This window comes from Miscanthus floridulus, chromosome 7 (genome assembly GCF_019320115.1).
Source record: "Miscanthus floridulus cultivar M001 chromosome 7, ASM1932011v1, whole genome shotgun sequence".
Taxonomy (NCBI): Eukaryota; Viridiplantae; Streptophyta; class Magnoliopsida; order Poales; family Poaceae; genus Miscanthus; species Miscanthus floridulus.
Window position 1 is genome coordinate 43,029,817 of NC_089586.1, and position 23,966 is coordinate 43,053,782.

General features: G+C 47.7%; 1 protein-coding gene across 1 annotated transcript; it reads left to right on the forward strand.

The window, feature by feature from the left end:
* The first annotated feature begins 341 nt into the window (after positions 1 to 341).
* On the forward strand, positions 342 to 15,197 carry LOC136466931 (kinesin-like protein KIN-14D). The gene is made up of 19 exons (XM_066465461.1): positions 342 to 466; positions 569 to 813; positions 907 to 1,078; positions 1,189 to 1,313; positions 1,422 to 1,505; positions 1,624 to 1,701; positions 1,778 to 1,870; positions 2,153 to 3,814; positions 3,908 to 3,989; positions 4,086 to 4,181; positions 4,288 to 4,467; positions 4,594 to 4,700; positions 4,798 to 4,976; positions 12,547 to 12,711; positions 12,792 to 13,045; positions 13,131 to 13,294; positions 13,501 to 13,922; positions 14,067 to 14,170; positions 14,824 to 15,197. Exons 1-19 carry the CDS (start codon positions 430 to 432, stop codon positions 14,904 to 14,906), a joined length of 4,332 nt encoding a protein of 1,443 aa, XP_066321558.1. The 5' UTR covers positions 342 to 429; the 3' UTR covers positions 14,907 to 15,197.
* Positions 15,198 to 23,966: the final 8,769 nt, after the last annotated feature.

Genomic DNA, 23,966 nt, shown 5'->3' on the forward strand with positions numbered 1-23,966 from the left:
CAAAAATGTAAAAATCCCTCCGCAGACCGAAGCGGCCAAGCCGGCGGCGCTGCCCCGCCGTCGACGGTGGAAGCGGAACCAGTCACGTCGGGTTTAGCAGCCGTTTGCCGCCACGCCGGACACTACCCCCCCCCCCCCCCCCCTACTGCGCCTCCCGGGCTCTCCCGGCTCCTGCTCACCCACGCGTTGCGCGCCGTCCCGGCTCCGCCCCGCCTCCGCCACCCGAAAATAGGCGGAGCCGGGAGACCGGAGGTTGACGGAAGGGAGATAGTGGGCCGCATAGGCAGTTAGGCACACGCGGCCGAGGCCTCCGCGCCTCCCGCACGCCACATTCCCTCCCGACCTCACCTGCCCCCCACCCTCGTCCATGGCAGCATCCTTATATCCCGCGCGCGGCCGTCACCGCCGCTTCGTTTCCACCCCTCCTCCATGTTCCCCCGCGAGCCCAATGCCGCGCCAGACCCATGTAACGATCGACACTGATTACCATTTCTTGTTCACCGTTGCTTCGTGGAGGTTAATCTGTCGACTGATCGGTTACTTGATGGTGATGATTGCTGCCGCGCAGCGAGGCGGCGGGCGGACGCCGTCGGGTGGCTGCGTTCCCTGTTCCTGGACCTGCCGCTGCCGCCGGAGGCCACCGATGAAGACCTGCGCGCCGTGGTCGGCAATGGTAGGCTGCTCTGCGCGCTCCTGCGGAGGCTCTTGCCCGGCGCGCTGCTGGACGACGCGGCCACGGACAATGCCGGCAGGTTCCGCGCCGCCATCCAGCGGATGGGCGTGCCCACCTTCAGCGCCTATGACCTCGAGAGGGTTAGTCGCCTTCTCGTTCGCCACGGCATTAAATTGTTTTCCTTCTTCATTGACGTTGCCGGCAATTCATCCATCGTCCGTCCGTCCATCCAGGGGGAAATGTCAGCTGTCGTTACCTGCATTCTTGCTCTAAAGGATCGGTTCCCATCACGCCTCAGCGAAGACCACCACAGCTCTTCCTTCCTCACCAGATGTGACAGCGAAGGAAGCAGGAGGAGCATGGGAGGCAAGCTGCAAAGGGTACTCACAAGCCCCATTATGTCAGGTATAAACAATGCCTTGTTTGGATAATGTTAAGACAATGACAACTGCTCATTTACAGAGTAGCTTCAGATTGCTGGTTCAAACATTTCTTTTTGTCATGCTTGTTTCCAGAGCCATACTCTCCTTCCTTTGGAGCCGATGCCTATTCTCCATCACAGGTATTTCAGCCGAAACATGGATATTCTGATCCACCTGGCTGTAAGCTTTCTGAATTGATGAAATCCTCGAGCTTGGAGGTAAGAGTCGTGCTGCGATCTTCACTCGAACAATAGACAGGATTTATTTCATCCTCTGGCACTGACTTCACATGCTAATAACATTGACTGTGTTACTTATTTGTGCAGAACGCTCCCACCCAGTCACTTTTAGGTGTTGTGAACAGCATCCTCGATGAGAGCATCGAGAGGAAGAATGGACAAATACCTTATGTAGGCTTCTCAAAAAATCAATGTAGTCATTTTGTTCTTTCCACATTTAAGAAAATTAAGAGCTGTATGTGTTTAACACCTTTCCTTGTATAAATGAATGTTCAAACTTTCACTGTAGCGCATTGCTTGCCTGCTGAGAAAGGTCATAGTGGAGATTGAAAGGCGTATTTCTACTCAGGCTGGGCACATACGAAATGTGAGACCAATTACTATTTGGCTTCGTTTTGCCACTATTTTTCTTTTTTCCTTTGTGATTTCTTACTTGTCTGCAGCAAAATAACCTGATTAAAGCTCGTGAAGAGAAGTATCAGTCAAGGATAAGAGTGCTAGAAGCACTGGCTGGTGGGGCAAGTGGACAAACGCATGTAAATTCTTGTACCTTCAGTGAACCAACTATCTATATGCTGCTTTTCCCAGAATTTTTTGCACTGTCTGCACTTTGTGAGTATTTTTTCCCATGATCCTGGCATCACCGTCAAATGGTTAAATAATTGGGTAATTCATCTGTTTATCGTTGTTGTAGCTTAAAAATAGTAGCTGAGATGACTAGATTTTCTCTTAATAATGGCAATCCATTCATTTGAATATGTGCAGCTTGAGAACCAATTGAGTGACTCAATTCATGGAAGTTCACTTTAATTATGCAGGTGGAGAAAGACAAACTTGAAGGCAAGGGCCAACTAGCAGAGGATGATATGGCTAGATTAATGCAGTATGAGGAAGATTTGGTAAGATTGATGAAAGAAAAGGAAGACATGGTTAGTTTGCTTAAAGAGAAGGAAGATATGATCAGGTTGCTGAAGGAGAAGGAAGATATGGTTAGATTGTTGAAGGTGAAGGAAGATATGGGTGACTTGAATAATGATAAAGTAGATAGGTTACTTAAAGAGAGGGATGATACTGTAGTTAGGTTGACACAAGAGAAGGAAGATATGATTCGGATGTTGAAGGAGAAGGAGGATATAATTAGGCTAATGAAGGATAAGGAAGACATGGTTGATATGAAAGATGTCACATTCGAAGATACACAGCGTACAACAGATGAGAATAAAGATAGGTTACTTAAGGAGAAGGATGATGTTGTAGTCCGACTGACAAAAGAGAAGGATGAAATTGTTGTCCAACTGACAAAAGAGAAGGAAGACATGATTAGGTTGCTAAAGGAGAAGGAAGATATAATTAGACTAATGAAGGAGAAGGAAGATAGGCTCAACTTAGCCAGTGGAAAGGTTGAGGATAGGAAGCAAGCAATAGATGACGATAGAGAAAGGTTGATCAAGGAGAACAATGATGCCATTTCCAAGTTAACATCTGAGAAGGCAGAGATTGCTAAGTTGCTGCAAGAGAAGGAAAATCTAATCAGATTGATGAAGGAGAAGGAACATAAATTTGATTTGAAGAAAGGTAATGTTGAAGACATAAAACAATCAACAGGTGTAGAGGCAGACAGGTCGATAAAGGAAAAGGGTGAGATAATTAGGTTGACAAAAGAGAAGGAGGATTATAGAAATACTATTATCAAACTTAAGCAGGAATTCGAATCATTAAAATCATCATATGAGGAGAGCTGCAAGTTGTTAGAATCTAAGAAGGAAGATGTAGTTAAACTTGTCACAGACAAGGAAATGAATGACAACATAATTTTGCAACTCAGGCAAGAACTTGAGGAAACAAAAAAGTTGCATGAGGCAGAGACAAAAGAGGAGGATTATAGAAATACTATTATGAAGCTTAAGCAGGAATTCAAATCATTAAGATCATCATATGAGGAGAGCTGCAAGTTGTTAGAATCTAAGAAGGAAGATGTAGTTAAACTTGTCACAGACAAGGAAATGACGGAGAACATAATTTTGCAACTCAGGCAAGAACTTGAGGCAACAAAAAAGTTACATGAGGCACAGACAAAAGAGGAGGAGGATTATAGAGATACTATTATGAAACTTAAGCAGGAATTCGAATCATTAAGATCATCATATGAGGAGAGCAGCAAGTTGTTAGAATCTAAGAAGGAAGATGTAGTTAAACTTGTCACAGACAAGGAAATGAATGACAACATAATTTTGCAACTCAGGCAAGAACTTGAGGCAACAAAAAAGGTGCATGAGGCAGAGACTCAACAATTAGAGACCAAAGCTGCCAAAGTAAATAAGGAGTTCAAACAGAGGATAAAAGAAATAGAACTCATGTTAGAAGATTCTACCAAGAGGAGAAGAGAACTTGAGGAATCTACTGAATCTAGAATCCAATTTTGGAAGCAGAAGGAAATAGTGGTAAACAAATTTGTGGGTTTGCAAGTAAAGAATGCTCAGGTATTGGTCAAACCACTCCCTCCCCCCACCCTTCTTTTTTATCCCTACGGTGAATATTTGCGAACTCAAGTTTATAGCGCTCTTTTTCTTCAGGAATTGAGGCTCTCTTCTGTTTCCGTTAGGCTTGAAGTACTAAATTGTCAAAAAAGATGGTTTGAAGAACTTGCTGGCCTTGGTGAGAATGAATCCTTGTGACTAGTTATGGCCTACATTTGCATAATGTTATTTCACCAATAGGTCAGTTCTAAAATTTCGATTTAATTTTCTACAGGACAAAATCTTAAGATGGTAACAAGTGCTGCAGAAAAATATCATGCAACTCTTGCAGATAATAGAAAATTATTCAACGAGATCCAGGAACTGAAAGGTGCCTATTTGAACTGTAAACATCAGTTCCTTTTGTCTGGTTTATCTATGTCAAACATAAGACTGCAAGCCCAAAAATAGTAGCTTAACGTAGTATTGTTGAGCAGGAAATATCAGAGTTTATTGCCGGATAAGACCTTTTCGACCCTGGGAGGATGAGAAGTCCACTTCAGTTGAATATATTGGTGAGAATGGTGAACTGGTTTTATCAAACCCTGCAAAGAAGGGAAAGGAAGCTGGCAAGAATTTCACTTTTAACAAAGTTTTTGGTCCTACAACTACACAAGGTGCTCATGACAATGAAACAAAAAATATATCTTTTGCTGAATCTATTTAATTGTTATAAGTACTCATAAAATAGCACTGAGTTATACATTTGTTGTGATATCTTTCTTTCTTTTTTTGTTATATAGATATGGTTTTCAAGGATATTCAGCCACTAATTAGATCAGTTCTTGATGGCTACAATGTTTGCATTTTCGCATATGGTCAAACTGGATCGGGGAAAACACATACAATGGTATGAAGCTGTCAGGACTGAATTATTTTTTAATCTGTTTAGATTCCTCTACAATGGATGATATATTCACAATACTTTATTTCAATGAATTGCTCAGATGGGACCTGAAAATGCAACTGAGAAAGAATGGGGTGTCAACTATCGAGCACTAAATGACCTTTTCAATATCTCACATGATCGGCGAGACACAATTAAATATGAACTTGGTGTTCAAATGGTTGAGATCTACAACGAGCAAATCCGTGATCTACTTGGTACCGGTGGCTCGCAGAAGAAATATCCTTTTTATTCAAGGCTTGTTTCAGTACATGTTTTTGTTATGCAATCCATAACTGCTATTAGCCCACTTTTGCTATGCATTATAGTTTTATTTTTTCTTGAATATGAAGGAAAGGTATGTGAAGGGCGGGCCTAGTGCAAGCGATAGAGTCTTACCGCCTGTGACCGGAAGGTCCCGGGTTCGAGTCGCGGTCTCCTCGCATTGCACAGGCGAGGGTAAGACTTGCCACTGACACCCTTCCCCAGACCCCGCACAGAGCGGGAGCTCTCTGCACTGGTACGCCCTTTATGAAGGAAAGGTATGTATTCATTGCATTAATGAAATAAGAGAATTACTAACACCCCCCACCCCCCCGGGCTCCCCCAACTTATATGACAATTACATTTGCGTCTGTTAAAAGGAGGAAGACAAGGACCCAACGTACAAACTTAACTACCTGTGGTAGAGGTGGTAAGGAAGGAGAGCCCCTTAGCTCATGCCATAACCCAAAGCTGTGATTCCTCCCATGGAGAGATAAGACCTTAGATAGGCTCGGAGTAGCACCATTAAACACCGTCATTTCTGTGTTTCCACGAACTCCATGCACCTGATATGATGAGCGAGTTCAGGTGCTGTTGGATGGGACCACCCACAGCAGAACAAGCTCTACACCACCTAGTCATCAAAAGAGTTCTCCAAGGGTTGAGGGGAGAGGACAGCAAGCCTGACTCTTTGCAAGAGAAAATACTAGAATTGCCGGGCAAAAGCGCATTACACCTATTGGGTGTTGGATAGTCTCTGACTGTTGATCACAAAATTGGCAGGTCCCAAGATGTGGAAGACCTCTCTGTGCCAAGCGGTTGGCTGTCCAGAAGCAATTATGAACCACCAGCCAGAGGAAGAAACGGCATTTTCTGGGTGACCAAGATTTTCAGATGCACTGCCAAGGACCAAAACTAACAGCACCTTGAAATAAAGCATTGTAAACCTACTTAGCTGAGTATTGGCCTGAGCTTGAGAGCGCCATATATGCTTATCTGGAACACCTAATTGCAGCTGCACTTCAGCAAGCAAATCGCAGAGAGCAAGATTATCCGCAATAGCACCAATTGATAACGCACGCTGGATATCAAGGACCCATGGCTGGTTTGTGATAGCTTATAATACTGTTCTCTTAGTGGCACTTCTTTTAGGCACAAGAGCATATAGGCTCTAAATCCTCGATTGCTGCCCAAACAACCATCTATCTTTCCAGAATAACATGGTGCCATCATCACCAACCTCTGCAACCACTGCTAGAGGGAAGAGAGATTGAATGCAGCCACTTATCTGAATTGAGAACATCGACCATGGCTTGTTTGGGTCAGTCTTTTGCAGCCACAACCATTTCACTTGTAATGCCCATCCAAGACATTTGTCAGAAATACCAAGCCCGCCAAGCTCCCCTGAGCTAGTGAGTGGCTCACCTTGGGCCAATCTATTAGGCAGTGACCTCCATTGGCTAACTTCCTCCCTCACCAAAGGAAACTTCTGATTTTATCAATAGCCTTAATAACCCAAGGAGGAAGATCAATTGCCATTGCTAAGTAAACAAGCTGAGAGTGGTCATAACGTACTGAAGCTTAACAGCCCGACCAGCTCTTGTCATGAGGTCTGCCCTCCACCCTGGGGGTTGATCAGCTATACAATCAATGATGGGTTAAAACTGGGACTTGGTGAGCTTCTTCAGGGAGAGTGGCAAGCCTAGGTACTTGCAAGGGAAATCCATCACCCCACAAGGAAGTAACTCCTGTACTCTTGCATTGTCATCACAAGAATACCGGCTAGGCAGCACATTCCTTTTTTTGTATATTTATTTTAAGGCCAAAAGCTTGATCGTTTCAGAAAAAAAGGCCCAAAGCTTCCCCAAAAGGATGTAGAATACGAAGTGTTAAGTTTATATCTGTTGCAGCTGGTTGAAGGAAGAGGACTGTGTCAAGGGCGTCGAACCCTTGGGAAGCTGGACCTCGGCTACGTAGTTCGTAGCCGCGACCCGTCTTCTCCGGCGAGGTTTTCCCCTCCACCGCAGGCTTGATTGTTTAGAGAGAGAGAGAGAGACTGGATGGGTAATATCTTTCTTATTCCTTTAATTGTCTCCAGTACAAATCTATATAGCCTGAGGCCTAACTGACTAGAGCCAATCGGCTCCTAGAATTAAGGAATAAGAATAGCAACTAATCCTATCTTTCCTCCTAACCACCGGTGGCTGGCTCGGCCTGGCCCAATCTCGCGCGATCAACGCGCATGGCAGCACGCCGCACGTCCCTGGTGCGCCGTCGCCTGCTGTACGTCTGGCCCCACATGACATCTCTCCCCCCCTCGAGGTCCAGCTCGTCCTCGAGCTGAAAATCTGGGTACTTGGCGCGGAACTCATCGAGGTCTTCCCATGTAGCAGAGGTCGCCGGCTCGCCACGCCAATGCACAAGGACCTGGCGAACACCTCTCGCCAAGCGAGCTTGCTCCACCCGAGCAGGCTCTGGCACTATGGCGCCATGGTAGATGTCTGGCAGGGGTGGCGGGGCTGATGGAGGTGTCCCGATGAACTTCTTGAGAGTGCCCACATGGAACACGTCATGAATGCGAGCCTGCGGGGGAAGCTCCAGGCGCACGGCGGCGGCGTTGATGAGCTGGACGACGCGGTATGGCCCGAGGAAGCGAGCCTTCAGCTTGCCCGTTGTAGACTGGGGAAGCGACGATGGGGCGCGATGGCGGAGACGAAGAAGCGCCCAGTCGCCCACCTCATAGGAAACCGGGCGGTGCTGCTTATCGTAGTGGCGTTTCTGAACAGCCTGCGCCTGCTCCAGACGATAGCGCACGTCGGTGAGGAAAGCCTTGCGCTCCTCCATGTCGCGCGCGACCGCAGCGACCCGTGTCTCACCAGGCTCATACGAGCGGATGGTGGGTGGGTCACGGCCGTACACCACGCGGAACGGTGTCTCCCAGAGCGAAAACTGGTAGGCCGTGTTGTACACGTACTCGGCCCACGGCAGCCAACGCAGCCACTGTCGAGGACGGTCGCCGGTGAAGCAGCTCAGGTACATGACGATGACGCGATTGGCCGCCTCCGTCTGGCCGTCCGACTGGGGGTGGAAGGCCGATGACATGTACAGTTTGGTGCCCATGAGCCGCATAAGCTCGCGCCAGAACGTCGAGGTAAACACCGGGTCGCGGTCGGACACCATGGACTGCGGCACGCCATGGAGGCGCACAATGTCAGCGAAGAAGGCCTGCGCCATGGACTCGGCGGTGTACGGGTGGGCCAAGGCGATGAAGTGGCAGTACTTGCTAAAGCGGTTGACGACGGAGAGGATCACCGACTTCCCGTTGACACGGGGCAGGGCTTCCACGAAGTCGAGGCCGATGTCCGCCCAGACGATGGTGGGGATCGGCAGTGGCATGAGGAGGCCGGCCGGGTGGAGGTGCTCGGACTTGTATCGTTGACAAGTGGCACATGCCCTCACAAAGTCCTGCACAAGACGCCGCATGTTGGGGAAGTGGAAGTCGCGGCGGAGTCGGTGCAGGGTGCACTGGATGCCCTCGTGTCCATCATCGTGGACAGCCGCCACGATCTCCTGCAAGAGTGGCGAGGTCGGCGGTATGTACAGGCGCCCGTCGTAGAGGACCATGTCATCAGCCACCGTCCATGGTGCAGCGCGCGTGCCGGCACGGACATCGTCGTGGATGGCGACCAGGGCGGGGTCGGTGGCCTGGGCGTGGCGCAGCCGGCCGATGAAGTCGAAGCGGGGGGCCGAGATCGCCTGGAGGACGCCCGTGCTGTTCTCGTCGGTGTCGCGGCGCGAGAGGGCGTCGGCCACCGTGTTCGTCGCCCCCGACTTGTATTCGACGGAGAAGTCGAAGCCGAGGAGCTTCCCCACCCAGTGGTGCTGAGGGATGGTGGCGAGGCGCTGGTCGAGGAGGTACTTGAGGCTGTAGTGGTCCGTCTTGACGATGAAACGGCGCCCCCACAGGTACGACCTCCAGTGCCGCACAGCGAGGACAAGCCCTATGAGCTCCCGCTCATAAGCGGCGAGGGAGCGATGGCGGGGCGCCACCGGCCTGCTGAAGAAGGCGATCGGGTGAGCCTCCCGGATGAGCACGGCCCCAAAGCCATAGGTGGACGCGTCGCACTCCATGACGAAGGGCTTGGTGAAGTCCGGCAAGGTCAGCACCGGGGCCGACGTGACTGCCCCTTTGAGGGCGCTGAAGGCCGCCGCCGCCTCAGTCGTCCATGCGAACCCCTCCTTCAGGAGAGCCGTGAGGGGTGCGGCAATGGTGCCGTAATTGTGGACGAACTTGCGGTAGTAGCCCGCCAAGCCGAGGAAGCCGCGCACGGCCCGTGCAGATCGGGGCTGAGGCCAGTCGTGGATGGCTTGGACCTTGGCGGGGTCCATGGCGACGCCAGCCGCGGAAATGATGTGGCCGAGGTAGGCGACAGAGTGGACGCCGAACGAGCACTTGGACCGCTTCACAAAGAGGCGGTGCTGGCGCAGGACGGTGAGGACGACGCGGAGGTGTCGCAGGTGGTCCGCCCAAGTAGTGCTGTAGATCAGAATGTCGTCAAAGAAGACAAGCACAAACCGGCGTAGGTAGGCGCGCAGCACGTCGTTCATCAAGGCCTGGAATGTCGCTGGGGCGTTGCACAACCCGAACGGCATCACCAGGAACTCGTAGAGGCCGTCATGGGTGCGGAACGCCGTCTTGTGGATGTCCTCCTGCCGCATCCGCACCTGATGGTACCCCGACCTCAGGTCCAGCTTGGTGAAGAAGCGCGCGCCATGAAGCTCGTCGAGGAGCTCGTCGACTACGGGGATGGGGAATGCGTCCTTGATGGTGAGGGCGTTGAGGGCGCGGTAGTCGACGCAGAAGCGCCACGAGCCGTCGGCCTTCTTAACGAGGAGGACCGGCGAGGAGAACGTCGAGTCGCTGCGGTGGACGATGCCCTGCTCGATCATGGCGGCGCATTGCCGCTCCAGTTCGTCCTTGTGGGCCGCCGGGTACCGGTATGGGCGGACAGCGACGGGGGCCGCGTCGGGCTTGAGGACGATGGCGTGGTCGCGGGCGCGCTGCGGGGGCAGCCCCCTGGGCTCGGCGAAGACGTCCCCGAAGGCGGCCAGGAGCTCGTCGAGTATCGACTCACTGGCCGCTGTCGTGGCGCGGAGGCGCGGCGTGGTGGTCGACGGCACACTCGACCAGCAGAAGGCGCGCCCGTGGTACTGGAAGGACATGGAGCGCGCCGCGAAGTCCCAGACGATCGGGCCCAGGGTCGCCATCCATTGGGTGCCCAGCACAATGTCGTACCCTGCAAGTGGCATGACAAAGAGATCGACGGTGAAGGAGGTGTTGTCGATGGAGACCGGGGCGTGCCGGATCACGCCAGGGCAGGCGACCTTCTCGCCATTAGCCACAGTCGCCGTCAGGTGCGGACGGGGCTGGACAGGCAGCCCAGTGCGCCGTGCCGCCTCCTCGGCGATGAAGTTGTGGGTGGAGCCGCTGTCGAGGAGGGCGGTGAAGGTCGCAGTGCCCAATGACACCTGGACCTGCATCGTGTCGGAGACCGGAACGCCCGCGACGGCGTGGAGGGAGAAGACCGGGGACTCCGTGTCCGGCGTGGCCTCGTCCGCGGTCGCGTTGTCGTCGTCGTCGTCCACAGCGCAGTCCAAGAGGAAGAGGCGTTTACACACCTTGTTGTGGCCGCGGCTGTACCTCTCGTCACAGTTGAAGCACAGGCCGAGGCGGCGGCGCTCGTCCTGCTCTGCCTGGTTGAGCCGCTTCACCGGCCGGCCCTCGACGGTGACGTTGGGCGTAGCCGGCTTGGAGCTCTGCGGGTAGGTCAGCGCGGGACGCGACTGCGGCGCCAGCAGGAGGCCACGCGGTGCGGCCTTGGGCGGAGCCGCGGCTGTCGCGGTGTACTGCTCCCGCAGTTCTATCTGGCGGGCCAGGCTCATGGCGGCCGCGAGGGACTGCGGGTTCTGGACCTGCACGTCGAGGCTGAGCGGAGGAAGAAGGCCGCCCGTGAACAGCTGCACCCGCTGCGCCTCGTCGAGGGGGCCGGCGCGGGGAAGGAGCGCCTGGAAGCGGTCCTGGTACTTCGCGACGGTGGAGGTACGGCGGCAATCGGCGAGCTCGAAGAGGGGGGCGGCGCGGAGGGGCGGCCCGTACCGCAGATTGATCAACTCCTTGAAGCAGCGCCACGACGTGGTACCCTCGTCCGTCTGGACTTGGATGTACCACAGCTGGGCGCCCTCCTCGAGGTTGTAGGACGCCATCCACACCTTCTCCTCCTTCATGATCCGCTGCTGGTGGAAGTACGACTCGCACCGGTTGATGAAGATGAGCGGGTCAGACTTGCCGTCGTACCGCGGGAAGTCCAACTTCTGGAACTTCGGTGGCCGATCCTGGTGGTGCTCGCCGGAGAACGGCTTGCTGCCCGACGAGGATGATCGTTCGGCGATGAGGGCGGCGATGGCCTTGGTGTTGGCATCCAGCACCTTGGCGTTGGTCTCAGCGGTGGCGTGCAGGGCCACGACGGCCTTGGCGAGGGCTTCGACGGTGGTCTTGAGGTCGCCGTTGTCTCCCATGGGTGCGGCACAGGAGGCTGCGGAGGAGGAGGCCGGGGAGGCTCGCGTGGTGGCTGGTGGCAGTGTTGGCGCGGCGGCTGGTGGTGGTGGAGAGGGCGCGGCGGTTGGTGGGGAGGTGGGGCGGGACGACGAGGATCGCCGGGATCGTGATACCAGGTTGTCAAGGGCGTCGAACCCTTGGGAAGCTGGACCTCGGCTACGTAGTTCGTAGCCGCGACCCGTCTTCTCCGGCGAGATTTTCCCCTCCGCCGCAGGCTTGATTGTTTAGAGAGAGAGAGAGATTGGATGGGTAATATCTTTCTTATTCCTTTAATTGTCTCCAGTACAAATCTATATAGCCTGAGGCCTAACTGACTAGAGCCAATCGGCTCCTAGAATTAAGGACTAAGAATAGCAACTAATCCTATCTTTCCTCCTAACCACCGGTGGCTGGCTCGGCCTGGCCCAATCTCGCGCGATCAACGCGCACGGCAGCACGCCGCACGTCCCTGGTGCGCCGTCGCCTGCTGTACGTCTGGCCCCACATGACAGACTGTGTCATCAGCATACAAAGACAACTGGTGTCTGATAGGCTGACAAGAGTGAGTTGGAGCAGCCCACCCTCTTGAGCCCTCATCACCATCATGTTATAAAGTATCCGTGATCAGTAGAAACAGCATTTGAGAGAGAGGATCTCCTTGTCGTAGTCCCCACAGGCGATAGATGAATTTCCTTGGTATCCCATTTAGGAGCACTTGGGTGCAGGAAGACTCCAGTCAACAACTCAATATATCATGCCAAAAAACTGAGTTTCTCTAAAACCTCAACGAGTTCAGTAATACCATATTAAAACTTTCAAATTGCAGTTGGTTACACATTGCTATCCTTTTTCAGATTCTACTGCCATCATACTGCTTGTAGGAATTTAATCCATTGCTTTTTGCTGACTGAAGTGATGTTACAAACCACTCGTTTTCCTTAACTTGCGCACACTAGGGATCCAGAATACCACCCAGCCCAATGGACTTGCAGTTCCTGACGCAACAATGTGTCCTGTTGATTCGACTTCTCATGTTATTGAACTAATGCAAACAGGGCACAACAATAGATCCATGAGTGCAACAGCCTTGAACGAGAGGAGCAGCAGATCTCACAGGTAAGTTACTTGTGCTGCTTGTCTTTTGTATAAAGAGACCTTGCTTGTGGGCAATTTATTTATTTATTTATTTTGTGCAGTGTTGTGACCATCCATGTCCAGGGCCAGGATTTGAAAACCGGTAACACTTTGCGTGGTGCTCTGCATCTTGTGGACCTTGCAGGAAGTGAAAGGGTGGACCGATCTGCAGTTACAGGAGACAGGCTCAAAGAAGCACAGCACATCAACAAGTCTTTGGCTGCACTCGGGGATGTTATATTTTCTTTGTCACAAAAGAATGCTCATGTACCATACAGAAATAGCAAGCTTACACAAGTCTTACAAACTTCTTTGGGTGATCTTCTTTGCTAGAAATTTAGGTTGCATTACATCATAATTTTGTATATGGTTTCTTGACACGCAAAAGTTTTCTTGTGTAGGCGGGCATGCAAAGACTCTAATGTTTGTGCAAGTCAACCCAGACGTTTCGTCATACACTGAGACTTTAAGTACACTGAAATTTGCTGAACGTGTGTCTGGTGTAGAACTAGGTGTTGCAAGGACTAACAAGGAGGGCAAAGATGTCAAAGAATTAATGGATCAGGTAATCATTTATTTTTCTTTTCCTTCACTTAGATCCATGCTAGGACGATTGATATGAAACAGTAGATGCAACATGTCAAGGTCATGACTTGACTTTTAGACATGCAAAGAAATCAAGAATGTCATGTTCAAAATATGTCATCTAGGTGGCTGAATTTGATCCAGAAGGAAACATACAGTTGTTGACATCTAACTTTTCACCTGCAGCTTTCACTGCTCAAAGATACCATTGCAAAGAAGGATGATGAAATTGATCGGCTGCAACTAGCCAACAGTAGCAACTCCCTACTGAAGTCCACGAAACATGGTGACTCCTTGTTGAAGCATTCGGCCTCTTCTCCAGGAATGACATCCCTAGGAAAGGTGGCAAGCTTTGGTAGCGGGGCAGCTTCTGATCTTGACAACTTCTCTGACACCAGTGATAGGCATTCCGAAGCTGGGTCCATGCTCTCTACTGACGAGGCCCGACAGCTGGGCCAGAACTTTGCTGATCCTGGTGGTGATTCAGATGGAAGGCTAAGTGATGTATCAGATGGCGGTATACCCGCAGGTGCAGAAACTGACAGTTCAGTTAACAACGTTGTGGACCAAGAACAAGAGAAAACATCCACTTCTGGAAAAGAGCGGTTGTGAGTATTACCAGTTCTCCATAATCTTAGATCTAATAATATTTTCGCTCATTTGTCATTTAGCTCTTGCAAATTCTGCAGAATGGTTTCTAGCCTTGGCTGTTGTCTGTAACTTCTTCGTTCTTTGACTTCTTTCTCATGCAGAGCCAAAGCAGTAAGTCGAGTCCAGAAGCTAACAGTACCAAAAGTCGGCCAAGCATCAAGCTTGCGGCCTAAACCAAGAGATCCTTCTGCACCTAAATCTTCAGGTAAGATACCTCTAAGCTTGCACTTCTGTTACAACTTAATTTCATGGGAATGCTAATCTTGAGGAGCTGATGTTTGTGGTAAATGGATCTGAGTCTGACTCAGTAGTTTTAGAGATGATTAACTTGATATGAATAGGAGAACACTCATAGAATGTACCAAACAGATGTCTATGTCAACATTTGTTTGTACATGGATTTGCCTCTAATCTGTGCTTGCATTGCCAAACATTATGATCATCTTGACAAGGTTTTTTTAGAACAAATTATCTTGACTAATTGAATTAAGCTATACATACTAAAAGGGAATAAAGCAGGCCATGAAAGAATTATATCCATATGGCAATGCAACTTGCCAACTCTTGATGCAAGCAATCTAATATAGTACTGTGATACAATTTTATCGAAGCTCTTCAGTTCAAAAATAAAGAAATAATATTGGAAGTCTTAAAGTTTCTTGTATACGTGTGAGCGTGACTCTTCGACAGCTCACAGAAACCTTGACAAAGAACGATGGTCATGGCATTTTTTACTATTACTCCCTGGGCTATTCAATTCTCTTTATTTTCTGTGCAGTTTAATTTTTCCAAAGTGCATGTTGTCTCATATGCACATACCGTTTTGTTAGTTTTACATCATATTTTCCATAATTGCAGTCACAACAGGTGCGCGAAAAAGTACCACCACTCAAGCAACTCCACCAGCAAGAGCAAGCAGCACTTCAAAACGAGTACCATAGATCAAGATAATCATTTGGCGAAGCCACTTCCCAGTCATTTTTTCTTTTTGCATAGCTTTTTCAGAAAGGTATATCTTCTTGCCATGATGTATGACACCGATGCTGCATGTGATTTTTTGTGCCAATTAGTGACTTGTGCATCTCAGGTGGATAGGTTCTTTTCCTTTCATGTTTGCGATGAGGGTGTTGACTGCATCAGTATGTGATGTTAGCATGTTATGAGATACCATTGTTCAATGTGTTATGAGATACCATTGTTCAATGTGTTATGAGATACCATTGTTCAATTAGTGAAGGAATTCGGATTGATCAAATTCAAGTCCTTACTGTTTTTCACAATCTATTCATGTTGATATTGTGGCGATCAGCAGTCCCTGTAATTTCATAACAATGCAACAATGCAGAGCCGTTCACCCTAAAGAAACAGTTATTTTCTAAGATTCAAACTAGATGATACCTGTCTTGTTCTTCACAGGTACAACAGTTTTCCTCTGTACTCAACCGGTGATTGGATCCTCAACTTAATCCATAAAATTTAGTTTGTTGCAGTTTGATGATTTCACTGTTTTTCCCCATCTACTAATGACAGCGGGCCAAAGTTGCTCCTGCTGTGCCTCTCCCATGGACAAGCAGGACTTCAGAGACACCACGGGATTTTATGATCATCTAGTAATCTAGATTAATTTAAAGACCTCATACGAACGGCCCAAGATCGAATATTGCAGGAGGTGCGTCATGGCAAATTTGTGGTCCAGGCTTAGGTTTGTGGATCTAAGGGCCTGTTTGGTTTTCATAAGTCAGATGACTTATTAAGTCAGGTGACTGAAAACCAGTGACTTGTAAGTCATGCCTGTTTGGTTGTAGATGATTTATAAGCTCATTAAAGGTATGGGCCCCACGCAAAAAAGAGTGACTTATAAGTTTTAAGCCGGGGTGAACCAACTTAAGGGCATGTTTGGTTTCTATAAGTCAGGTGATTTATTAAGTCAGGTGACTGAAAACCAGTGACTTATAAGTCATGCCTGTTTGGTTGTAGATGACTCATAAGCTCATTAAAGGTGTGGGCCCTACGTAGAAAAGGGTGACTTATAAGTTTTAAGCAGGGGTGAACCAACTTAAAACTTAGGGCCTGTTTGGTTTCCATAAGTCAGGTGACTTATTAAGTCAGGTGACTGAAAACCAGTGACTTATAAGTCATACCTGTTTGGTTGTAGATGACTTATAAGCTCATTAAAGGTGTGGGCCCCACGCGGAAAAGGGTGACTTATAAGTTTTAAGCAGGGGTGAACCAACTTAAAACTTATAAGCAGGGGTGACTTATAAGTTGGTGGTGTTTGACAAAATAAGTCACTTATTTCACTTTTTAACTTATAAGTAGACGACTTATTTGAAACCAAACAGGCCCTTATAAGTAGGGGTGACTTATAAGTTGGTGGTGTTTGGCAAAATAAGGGCCTGTTTGGTTCTAAATAAGTCACCTACTTATAAGTTAAAAAGTAAAATAAGTGACTTATTTTGCCAAACACCATCAACTTATAAGTCACTCCTGCTTATAAGTTTTAAGTTGGTTCACCCCTGCTTAAAACTTATAAGTCACAATTTTCCGCGTGGGGCCCACATCTTTAATGAGCTTATAAGTCATCTACAACCAAACATGCATAACTTATAAGTCACTGGTTTTCAATCACCTGACTTATGGAAACCAAACAGGCCATAAATCACTTATTTCACTTTTTAACTTATAAATAAGTGACTTATTTGGAACCAAACAGACCCTAAAACTTATAAACAGGGGTGACTTATAAGTTGATGGTGTTTGACAAAATAAGTCATTTATTTCACTTTTTAACTTATAAGTAGATGACTTATTTGGAATCAAACAGGCACTAAGGTCTGTGTGGGAAACGTGTGTTACTGAATAGCGTCAAATGCAAGTTGGACCTAAGGTGGGTTCACGAAGTTTTTTCCCCTTAATTTAAACCGTTGGGCTACAACGAACTGAAGGAAAAGTTTTAGTCTAAAGTAAGTTTAATTTATGGGTTTAATTCTACAATTTTCATAGCACTTTTTTAAATATATGCAAATAAATATTATTGCCTAACAATCATGTGTAATTCTCGTAATTAAGTTTTAGGCCATGTTTTTTCTTCCATTGCGACATTCGCTAGTCAGTCTTAAGGTATTGAAATGATACGTGACACAAGGATCAGATAGAGAAGATGGTGCATTGCAGCGTGGGTGTGGCAACCCGCTTTGTTAAATTCATCTAATTACATGAGTACAAATTGTTGGGATAAAAGGATAGAAACAATGCCCAATTAATCCGTCATCATGTGATGAATCTTGAGGAGAATGTCTACCATCAGATCAACATCAAAATTAACAATCACATACACAACAGACACAATAATTTACGTAGAAACCCTCATTAAGGTGAGGAGTAAAAATCATGGGACCAACCGATCCACCTCCAAGCTTCTACTATAATCAACAATAGGTACAAAGAGTCTTCTCTAGAGCATCTACAGGATTACACCCGCAACAACATGTGGCAGAACCATCCAATTTAACATAATCCTAAGTATACTTGTCAGCCATTTGATACTAAGTACATAAGAGACCAAGTTAAACCAGGTAGTCTGTCGAGCACACTCCACGAGAGAACTCGAAAATCCACATTTTCATCAGGATCATAAACAAGTGAATAAAGCTTACATCAATTGTTAACCAATTCATACATCATGAGATTACATAAAAATCAGAGTTATTTCAAAACATATTTCATATAAGCAGCGGAAGAAGGGTTATTTTATACAAAGCAGTGGAAGTAAATAGTTTTGAATATTGAAGCAGAAATAGGAATATAAGAATAAAACTTCTACAGTCGATACGATAAAGGAAGCCTCGCTGAGCCCACCAGGAGGTATCCACACACAGCAACTGGTAGCTCCAGCTGCTACCTGCAACAAGGAGAATAAAACCCTTAGTACATAATGTACTCTACAATACTTACCCGACTAGGTGGGAGTAGCCTCTTGACTCTCAAGGATATGCAGGGGGCTATTTGGATAGCTGTTTAGTTGTTTTGCATAGAAGCATTACTAACAGTGCATCCTTATATCCAAGGTTTTAGCAGTCACATCAGGTTTATTCCTTAACCATTTTAGGTAAGCACCTGAACTACTTTCAAGCATGTGGTAAGCAATCAGAATATTTTTCATCATCTGGTAGAAGCCTCATCGTCTCTATATTCCAGTTGTATTAGCTACGATGATAGTGAAATGACAAGTGGTATGCATATCTGAGGAGGGCGGCGATTGCAATCGATGTACATTCAGCTAGTGACGAGGACATCAACACCAACGATACATCCACGCCGACACAAGTACCAGTTTCTGGTCCTATTACTCGCGCCCTTGCTCATCAACTTAATCATCAAGTAAGTTCACTCTTGAGTTCCTATCCATCATATTTAGACCATGACGTGTGCACTCTTGTTTTGGTTAGGAACCAGGGAGAGAACCGAAAGGGAAAAGGATTCGCGCAGGCTGGATTCGGACTCTAGGACAGCTCCAACTTGTGATCGTCACCATGGTCTCATACGGACTCGGATTGGGGCGTTCAAGTACTTCATGGAATCCTTATGAAGTCTATTTTCACATGGATCTAGAATCAAGTCTATATATGTTCTGAGGCGACCGCAATGACCAAATTACTACCGAGAGGTTTTCTGTCTAAATGTGTTGCGTCGCCTTAGTTTGGCCTAATGGACCGTGTATCAAGTCGGGTCCATTAAGGACGCATCCTAGGGTTGGAGCACGACCCCAACACCCTAGTGGTCATCCTTCCACCTTCATATACCCCTTAGCCACTAAAAGCTCTAGTTTGGTTTTGATGAATTGATGAAACTCTAAGTGCTAACCTAGTTTATCAAGTGATCATGAGATAGGTAGCACACTTCAAGTGGAGAAGCTAATGAAGATCATAGCATGACAATGGTGATGGCATGGCAATGATCAAGGGCTTAAACTTGAAAAGATGAAAGAGAAAAATAAAAAGCTCAAGGCAAAGGTATAACTTGTAGGAGCTATTTTGTTTTGGTGATCAAGACACTTAGAGAGTGTGATCACATTTAGGTTTGATAGCCGTACTATTAAGAGGAGTGAAACTCGTATCGAAATACGGTTATCAAAGTGCCACTAGATGCTCTAACTCATTGCATATGCATTTAGGATCTAGTAGAGTGCTAACACCCTTGAAAATATTTGTGAAAATATGCTAATATATGTGCACAAGGTGATACACTTGGTGGTTGGCACATTGGAGCAAGAGTGGAGAAGTTAGAAGTGAAAAGGAGTTAGTCGCGAAGACGCTGGCGTCGGTCAACTGATCGAACGCTAGGTCTGAAAGCACCGGACGCTGACTGCCTGCGTCCGGTCATGCTGACTCGGTGGTACAGTGGCTAGGGTTTACCACCGGACGCTGAGCTATGTCCGGTCAAGGAGAAACTGATTTTGACCCTTACTATACTCGATCGGACACTGGGGCTTCAGCGTCCGGTCAGTTTTGCCGGAGCGTCCGGTCAGCTTCATAGCCGTTGAAATCTGACGAATAGTGTTTGAAGCTAGTGACGCGTGGCGTCCATCAGTGGATCGGACGCTGAGTCCAGGGTCCGGTCAGTTTGACCGGAGCGTCCGATCAGAGCGCAGTATGCCCAGTGAAGGGGTACAACGGCTCTATTTTGTGGGGGCTTCTATTTAAGCCCCATAGCCGGCTGTGGCTCATATCTTTGGCCATTTTCATTAACATAGCAACCTTATAAGCTGAGCCAAAGCCCTCCCACTCATCTCCATCATTGATTCATCATCATAGTGAGATTGGGAGTTAATCCAAGTGCATTGCTTGAGTGATTGCATCTAGAGGCACTTGGTGTTCGTGTTTCGCTGCGGATTTCGCTTATTACTCTTGGTGGTTGCCGCCACCTAGATGGCTTGGAGCAGCGAGGATCATTGAGCGGAGGGTGGTGATTGTCTTCGGCTTCGATCGTGGTGATTGTGAGGGGTTCTTGACCTTTCCCCGGCAGAGCACCAAAAGGTACTCTAGTGGATTGCTCGTGGCTTGTGTGATCCTCATCTTGTGTTGGTTGTGCGGCACCCTATTGAGGGTTTGGCATGTGAAGCCAATTAGCGCGTGAACCTCCAAGTGAGTGAATCGCCACAACGAGGACTAGCTTGCCGGCAAGTAAGTGAACCTCGGTAAAAAAATCATTGTGTTCATCATTGATTCCGAGGTGATTGGTCTTCATTGTTATTCATCTTTGTGATTGATTGGTGTCTTCATCTACACGGCGGTATAACCTACTTGATCACTCTCATTACTTTACCGCAAACTAGTTAACAAGCTCTTTAGTGTAGTTAATTGTGAGAGCTTGCTTGCTTAGTTAGTGTGGCTCTTTAGTTAGCTTTTGAGAGCACACCAACATAGAGTAGTGTCATAGATATTATATGAATAGATACTATCTAAACTAGAATTATGATAGGTGGCTTGCATTTTGAGTAGGCTAGCGCAACACTTGCTTCGCCTCATAATTGTCTAACCATTTTGTTAAGTATTGTTGTAGAAATTTTATTAGGCTATTCACGCCCCCCCTCTAGCCATTAGGACCTTTCAGCCACCACCAAGAACAATTGAGTTTTGTTTAGATCAAGTTTAGCTCTCGCTACTTGCTTGTAAGCGCGCGTGCTGGATCAGCCACTCGACTTCTTGTCTCTAGAACCCCACCTTATTTGAGATTGAGTTTGAAACCTTTATCTTCATCTAGTAAATTCAGTACTTGTTATACTTGTTCTTGCTAGTTCTTCGATTGTTTGCAGGACGAGTGCCCTAGTGGCCAGGTGACGCGCTCCACAAGATCACAACAACCATTGGAGGTGGTGTATCGGTTGCTAAGGCGTAGCTTGGAAGGCTATAGTCAGCCTATGAACGTCGTCTCCGTCCACCAATCGAGTAATCACATGCCCTCTCATCGAAAGATCATGATTCAATCCTAGCGGGTTCATACCAGTTGGTATCAGAGCAAGGTTTATCGGTGAGAGACTTTGAATCCTTCGCTATTTTTATTTTCTCTTATAGTCTAGAAAAGCCAAAAAAATAGTAGGTTAGTTTACCCGCAATCATATAAACCCTTTGAGCCTTTGCTTGCACTGCTTAGTTAGGGCTTGTTGAGTTTTTAGTTTGCATCGGTTGTGTCGAGTTGCTGGTCTTAGTTTTAGTCCTTTAGAGTTTTGAGTTCTTGTCATGTTCTAGTCATAGTCGTGTGCTACCTTATAAACCTTCTATTGGTTGAATCCGAATACATCCTTGTGTTCATGTCTGAGTAGAAATCTGAGTTGGTTTTGAGTCCGAATTGATAGCTGTCTTGTTGCCGTTGAGTCTACATCTGAGTATATCTTTGTGTAGCAGTAGTTCATATCTATACTCAACTTCCCCATATCCAACATATCCATATTAGTTCAGCTTACTCTAGAGTCCTACTCTTGTTAAAGACCGAGTTAGAATCGGTGTGGAGTCCGAATTGGTTGATGCGCCGTGTTACCAAATCTTGTTGTTGTTTGCACTTGTGCTACATATATTGAAGTGTTCTAGAAAGGCAGCAGAAGTGAAAGGTCCTAATGGCTAGAGGGGGGTGAATAGCCTAATAAAATTTCTATAACAACACTTAACAAAATAGTTAGATAATTATGAGGCGAAGCAAGTGTTGCGCTAGCCTACTCAAAATGTAAGCCACCTACCACAATTCTAGTTTAGATAGTGTCGATTCACACAAAAGCTAAGACACAACCCTATGTTAGTGTGCTCTCAAAGGCTAACTAAAGAGCCACACCAACCAAGCAAGTAAGCTCTCACAACTAGCTACACTAAAGAGCTTGTCAACTAGTTTGTGGTAAAGTAAAGAGAGTGATCAAGAAGGTTATACCGCCGTGTAGATAAAGGAATCAATCAATCACAAGGATGAATAATAATAAAGACTAATCACCTCAGAATCAATGATGAACACAAAGATTTTTACCGAGGTTCACTTGCTTGCCGGCAAGCTAGTCCTCGTTGTGGCGATTCACTCACTTGGAGGTTCACGCGCTAATTGGCTTCACACACCAAACCCTCAATAGGGTGCCACACAATCAACACAAGATGAGGATCACACAAGCCACGAGCAATCCACTAGAGTACATTTTGGCTTTCCACTGGGGAAAGGTCAAGAACCCCTCATAATCACCACGATTGGAGCCGGAGACAATCACCACCCTCTGCTCAACGATCCTCGCTGCTCCAAGCCATCTAGGTGGCGGCAACCACCAAGAGTAACAAGCAAAATCCGCAGCAAAACACAAACATCAAGTGCCTCTAGATGCAAACACTCAAGCAATGCACTTGGATTCACTCCCAATCTCACAAAGATGATGAATCAATGATGGAGATGAGTGGGAGGGCTTTGGCTAAGCTCAGAAGATTGCTATGTCAATGAAAATGGCCAAAGGTGTGAGCTTCAACCGGCCATGGGGCTTAAATAGAAGCCCCCATAAAATAGAGCCATTATACCCCTTCACTAGGCATAATGCGGGGTGACCAGACTCTCCGGTCCAACTGATCGGACGCAGCACCAGACGCACCGGTCGTGAATACCGGACACGTCCGGTAGCCCCAGACTGCCACATTGAAAGGTCCTTGTTTGGTTTTGGTAATTGAGTGACAACTTAGGTGGACTAATTGTGTTTATGTGAGATACACAGGTGATTAGTCCACAGGTACATGTGTGTGAGCAACATATGCCATGAAGGTGAAAATGGCTTGGAGATGTTGCAAAGCTCACACATGTGATGATGAAGGAGCTTATTGCACATGAGACATGACATTGAGTCATGTGATCAAGGTGGAGAAGATCAAGACAAGACTTGGCTTGATGGACCGGTTGCAAGCGTGAAGGGCAAGTCGAAGGCTTTGGAGTGATGGACCGCATGGCGGTGAAGCTTGAGCAAGACTTGGCGCCGATGGATGATGGCAACGGTGAAGAGCAAGTAGAGTCAAGATCGATGAACCAATATGATCATGTGATGATATGAAGTGGATCATATCATTGTTGATCATGTTGGTGCATGTGTTGCATCAATATTGGAGGAGATGGAATGGAATGCGCAAGGCAAAGGTATAACCTAGGGCATTTCATTTCACCGGTCATAGGTGTGTAGAGAAGTTTATGACCGGGTTTAGGATAGATGGCCGTACTATCAAGAGGGGCAAACTTGTTTGCATATCGGTCATCTAGTGCCACTCGAGTGATCTAACTTTGCATTGTCGCTAGGATCGAGTGGCGTGGCAAGTTGAGTGGCTAACATCCTTTGGGAAATAATTGTGAAAAGCTAACACACATACACATTGTGGTGTACACTTGGTGGTGTTGGCACATTTACAAAGGAGGTGGTGTTTGCAGGGGTGAGATGGGTTTTGGGTGGTGTTAACACACATACACATTCGGCGCTTTTGGGAAAATGGAATGCCTATTTTCTATTGCGCTGGATGCAAGTTCTTGGTGGTTAGCACATTGGAGCAAGGGTGAAGAAGTTAGAAGTGAAAACGAGTTGGTCGCGAAGATGCCGGCGTCGGTCAACTGACCGGACGCTGGATCTGAATGCACCGGACGCTGGAAGGCTGCGTCCGGTCAGGCTGACGTACGGTGACGCAGTAGCTGGAGAGTGACCGGACGCTGGCTGCGTCCGATCGCGTTCGACCGGACGCGTCCGGTCATGCTCGGGAGCTTACTGGAAACGACCGGACGCTGGGGTTCAGCGTCCGATTAGTTGAGTGCTGCTGCATCCAGTCAGGTCAAGTGACCGTTGGAACCAGGACACGTGGTCGTCTGCGAGCGACCGGACGCTAAGGTCCAGCGTCCGGTCAACACGACCAGAGCGTCCGGTCGGCCCGACCGTTGCCCAGTGAAGGGGTAACGGCTAGTTTAGCCCTTGGGGCTATAAATAGAAGTGGCCCTCGGCCATGGCTGGTGAG

Coding starts and splice junctions, on each gene's coding strand:
- LOC136466931 (XM_066465461.1), top strand. CDS start 430: ATGTTCCCCCGCGAGCCCAATGCCGCGCCAGACCCAT. Junction 1,506..1,623: donor AGAATGGACAAATACCTTAT/GTAGGCTTCTCA, acceptor CTTTCACTGTAG/CGCATTGCTTGCCTGCTGAG. Junction 4,701..4,797: donor CGGGGAAAACACATACAATG/GTATGAAGCTGT, acceptor TGAATTGCTCAG/ATGGGACCTGAAAATGCAAC.